A 4,894-nucleotide genomic window follows, 5' to 3' on the forward strand; every position below is an offset into this window, starting at 1 on the left:
GGCTTTATAAGATTGTTCTGCGTTAAAATACGCAATTGCGTATTTTTGAAGCGTGAAGCTTGTTGTTAGCAAAGTATCAGTTGTTAACAACCTGTGCGAAAAACGCATGTAGCTTCACGCTTCAAAAATACGCAATTGCGTATTTTAACGCAGAACAATTGTATAAAGCCAACCTGCGTTTTGCCTGCTTATTTTTAAGACTGATTCACGCAGCAAATACGTCAAGTGGGTTTGTACCGTAAAGGGGGACACATCGTAGTTATGGGTGACTTCAACATGCCGGATGTGGATTGGAATATGTACTTACATGTAAAAGCAAGAATGTAATAGAGACCCTCTTAGGGTATATTCACACGAACGGTCTCGCAGCGAGATTCTCACTGCGAGACCGGCAGGTCCTGGCAGTTCCCACAAACTATATACTCGTTGCGGTCTGAACGACCGCAGCGAGTATGTAATTCAGCCGCCCTTAACCCCTTCTGCTCCCGGCCGGCTTCCCCGGTGTAAGCATACATTACCTGTCCTCGCTGCATGGGTCCGGAGTCCTGCTCTTCCGCCCGGCCAATCAGTGTGTTGCCCAGCCGCAGCCACTGATTGGCCGGGCGGAAGAGCAGGACGTCGGACACATGCAGCGTGGAGAGGTAATGTATGCTTACAGCGGGGGAGCCGGCCGGGAGCAGAAGGGGTTAAGGGCGGTATAATTACATACTCGATGCGGTCGTTCAGACCGCAACAAGTATATAGTTTGTGGGAACTGCCAGGACCTGCCGGTCTCGCAGCGAGAATCTCGCTGCGAGACAGTTCGTGTGAATATACCCTAAGGGTGCAAACCCACACACCGTATACACAGCAGATACGCAACAAATACGCAGCAGATTTGTTGGTACAGATTTGATGCTGTGTTCAGTTATTTAGATCTAATCTGCTGCGTATTTGCTGCGTGTTTGCTGCGTATCGCAGCAGTAAATACGCTGTGTATACGGTGTGTGGGTTTATACCCTTAGGGTACAAACCCACACACCGTATACACAGCAGATACGCAACAAATACGCAGATTTGTTGGTGCAGATTTGATGCTGTGTTCAGTTATTTAGATCTAATCTGCTGCGTATCGCAGCAGTAAATACGCTGCTTATACGGTGTGTGGGTTTATACCCTAAAACAGCTTGTGAGGTCACCAACCAGAGGAGAGAAGATTCTAGATTTGGTATTTACTAATGGGGATCAGTTGCACACCGGCAGCCTTTTCATTGGCTGAAGCACATCACATGGCTTCCAGCAAGCTCAGCCAATCAGGGCTGAGCAAGCTGGAAGCCATGTGATGCACTCCAGCCAATGAAAAGGCTGCTGGTGCGCATGTGCACCAGGTCGGGAGCCCTGCATACAAGCTCTCTAGCACTTTTCATTGGAAGGATGATTGCAGGTAGGGTGGTAGACCAACTCTTCTTGGGTGTGATGCAAAGGTGTGAAGCCTGCATTTTTTTTTTGCATAAGGCATAACTACCCCAGATGGGAAGACCACTTTAAAGAAGAACTCTGGAATTATCTTTTTAAACAAAAGTTCTTTATATATGCTGTTAACTTCCAATTTAAATCCTCCACTCCTCAGCTACAGTATGTCCGAGAGAGGAAGGGGTGATCTGCTGCCACCTCTGTACATTACAGAAATGGAGAGCAGGAGAGGATTTCTATATGGATTTGCTACATCTCAGGACAGTTCCAGAGTACACTACTTCCTTGCAGGACATACAGCAGCTGCTAAGTACTGGGCATTTCCATTAAACTACAAATCTGCATAATTGACACCTGTCAATTTTACATACCCCTTAAACACTAGAGTAGGTGCTGGATAACAGGCCACACCTATTTCATATCATTTAAGGGTCCATTTACACAGAATTATCTGCCAAAGATGAAGCCAAAGCCAGGAATGGATTCAAAAAGGAGAAATCTCAGGCTTTCCTTTATGACCTGACCTCTGTTTCTAGCTTAAAATCTTTGGCAGATAATCTGTGTAAATGGACCGCAAGAGTACGTTCACACTGAGCAAATACAGCTGAATTCCTGCCGCACGCAGGGGGACCAGTGTGAGCTAATGAGGGCACGCAACATGTCCTGCTCAAAGTAGTGATATGTTACTTCTTTGAGTGGAGCACGCTCTCCCATAGACGGGTTATGGGACACAGGTGGAATTCTGCCTGGTTTACTCTGTGTGAACATACCCTAAGGGCCAGTTCACACTGAGCAAGATCTGAATTCCGCAGCAGAAATCTCCACCGCGGAATCCCACTATGCTGCTGTAAGTGAATGGGAGGGCATGCCCTCTCATTCACTTACAGCAGCACACAGAGCACAGCATGATTCCAACGATCTTGCTCAGTGTGAACTGGCCCTAAGTGTTGAAACCCATCATGCAGCTATTACAGAGCCCGTTCAGCCCCCAATTCACACCTGGCTATCAGAACACCTGAGCCAGGTATCAGTAGGGACACCTCAGCCCTGAAGCCCTCTTAATAGGGGCAGAAACAAGCATTAGAGCCTGTACAGGTTATCTATAGAAACCAATGCTGGGGCAGATGGTACCATAGTGTAACATACAACAGAACAGGCAGGTTTTATTGCACAAATTCTTTATTCCATTCAAACATTGGACAAGAGGGAAGACAAGTTAACACAATTCCCTTTCCTTTTTGGCATGTCTTGGATTGACACAGGTTCAGTTTTTAACCTTCACAGTGTATTATAGTCTCTAACACTGTAGAGACCCTTCTTCCTCCTCCTCTCAGCCATCATGGGGGCAGCGAGGATTCCATATAAATTAATATTCAGTTCTGTTTCTCTTGCTCGATGGCTGTAGAAGAGAAGATAGACACCCACATTAGTGGCAGATCCATAACACCTTCACCACCTATAGATGAGCAGACACTGATGAGGCAGGGGGTGTCATCTACAGGCACCCAGCTAATAGCAGTCGCAAGGATGCTGAGATTACAGGGATTTCCTAATGCACAGGCTGATAACAGAGACAATAGCTGCATCACATGCCGGGCACTTACTCTCCTTTGTAGGTAGCGTGTTCTTCTCTTGGGTCTCGGTTTTCTTCAGTTTGGATTTATCAAACCGGCCGATTTCTCCCAGATCTGGCTTGTCTGCCATGATGTGTCCTACAAGAGACAGATACAAGACAATGAGCTGCCACCCCCGCTACAGGAGAAGCCACAGCCTCCGCCGTGCACGGTACATATCGCCCATCTCCTCCCGGTACAGCGGAGCATCAGTATACAGCGCGGCCGCTCCATGCTCACCTGACAGCGCCCGCGGATACACAGCCTGTCACCTGCAATCAAGCTCCACAAGAGGAACAATGGGCACCAGCTCCCGACCCCCAATTTATATACATGACCCCGCCCATAGGACACGTCACTGCCTCCTGTCATTGGCCGAGACGGAGAGAAGTTGTCGGCAGAGCCGATCACGTGATCCAGCCCGGTCCCACGCCCAAGGATGGATCGGAACCGGCTCACGTGCGTCACAGAACAATGAGAGCTGTGAGGGGCTGGCGGGAGACGGGAAGCGGCCACAGGGCTGGCGGCTGCAGCATAGGACCTAGTGTGAGGGTGACACTGGGACTGGCCCCCTCTGTATGATGGTGTATAGACACTGTCACCTCTGTATGATGGGGTATAGACATAGTCACCTCTGTATGATGATGTATAAACACAGTCACCTCTGTATGATGGTGTACAGACATGGTCACCTATGTATGATGGGGTATAGACAGGGCCGGATTAAAGAGTGGGCACAAGGGGCACGTGCCCCGGGGCCCCCACCACAAAGGGGCCCCCACCAACCCGAACCCGGAAGCAGGGTTCCGGGTTCAGGTTGTTCCTTTTTTTTTCTTCAACCCCCCTCTGCCGCCCCCCACCGGTAATGTCTGCGCCCGGGGGGGGGGGGGGGGGGGGGGGGGGGGGGGGGGGGTTGGGGGGGTTAGCGGTGTCACCTTCGGGGCCAGGTGAGCTTCCAGCAGACAGCCTGTTGCACACAGGCACGGAAGCTCATCGCAGCAGCCCGCAGTGCCCGGACTTCCTGTTCGGCAGCGGCGCACAGTGACGTCATCGCGCCGAGCAGGAAGTTCGGCCACCGCGGGCTGCTGCGATGAGCTTCCGTGCCTGTGTGTAACAGGCTGTCTGCTGGAAGCTCACCTGGCCGGCAAGTAAACGGGGGTGGGGGGATCCGGAGCCTGACCAGCCTGCCCCTCCAACCCCTCGGCTGATCCCCCTGTCCCCCAGCTTCTCTTCCTGCTCCCCCAGCTTCTCTCCCTGCCAGCCCGCCCCTCCAGCCCCTCGGCCGATCCCCCTGCCCCCCAGCCTCTCTCCCTGCCAGCCCACCCCTCGGCCAATCCCCCTGCCCCCCACCTTCTCTCCCTGCTCCCCAGCTTCTCTCCCTGCCAGCCAGCCTGCCCCTCTGCTGATCCCCCTGCCCCCCCACCTTCTCTCCCTGCTCCCCAGCTTCTCTCCCTGCCAGCCGGCCTGCCCCTCTGCTGATCCCCCTGCCCCCAACCTGCTCTCCCTGCTCCCCAGCTTCTCTCCCTGCCAGCCAGCCTGCCCCTCTGCTGATCCCCCTGCCCCCCCAGCTTCTCTCCCTGCTCCCCAGCTTCTCTCCCTGCCAGCCAGCCCGCCCCTCTGCTGATCCCCCTGCCCCCCCAGCTTCTCTCCCTGCCCCCCAGCTTCTCTCCCTGCCAGCCCACCCCTCGGCCAATTCCCCTGCCCCCCACCTTCTCTCCCTGCTCCCCAGCTTCTCTCCCTGCCAGCCCACCCCTCGGCCAATCCCCCTGCCCCCCACCTTCTCTCCCTGCTCCCCAGCTTCTCTCCCTGCCAGCCAGCCTGCCCCTCTG

At 53.2% G+C, this 4,894-nt stretch overlaps 1 protein-coding gene across 1 annotated transcript; it reads right to left on the minus strand.

Moving 5' to 3' along the window:
- Positions 1–2,613: 2,613 nt before the first annotated feature.
- Positions 2,614–3,411, minus strand: TMSB10 (thymosin beta 10). Its single transcript, XM_069976707.1, has 3 exons — positions 3,306–3,411; positions 3,057–3,164; positions 2,614–2,851 (listed from the first exon to the last, which is right to left on the minus strand). The coding sequence occupies exons 2-3, from the start codon at positions 3,154–3,156 to the stop codon at positions 2,826–2,828; spliced, it is 126 nt and encodes a 41-aa protein (XP_069832808.1). The 5' UTR covers positions 3,157–3,164; positions 3,306–3,411; the 3' UTR covers positions 2,614–2,825.
- Between the last annotated feature and the right edge of the window lie 1,483 nt (positions 3,412–4,894).

The sequence above is a fragment of the Dendropsophus ebraccatus genome, chromosome 7, assembly GCF_027789765.1.
Source record: "Dendropsophus ebraccatus isolate aDenEbr1 chromosome 7, aDenEbr1.pat, whole genome shotgun sequence".
NCBI lineage: Eukaryota > Metazoa > Chordata > Amphibia > Anura > Hylidae > Dendropsophus > Dendropsophus ebraccatus.

What these genes read in the sequence shown, in the direction of transcription:
- TMSB10 (XM_069976707.1), bottom strand. Translation starts at nt 3,156, where the DNA reads ATGGCAGACAAGCCAGATCTGGGAGAAATCGGCCGGTTTGATAAATCC. An exon ending in CACGCTACCTACAAAGGAGA is followed by an intron (nt 2,852 to 3,056) that starts GTAAGTGCCCGG and finishes TCTCTTCTACAG; the next exon opens with CCATCGAGCAAGAGAAACAG.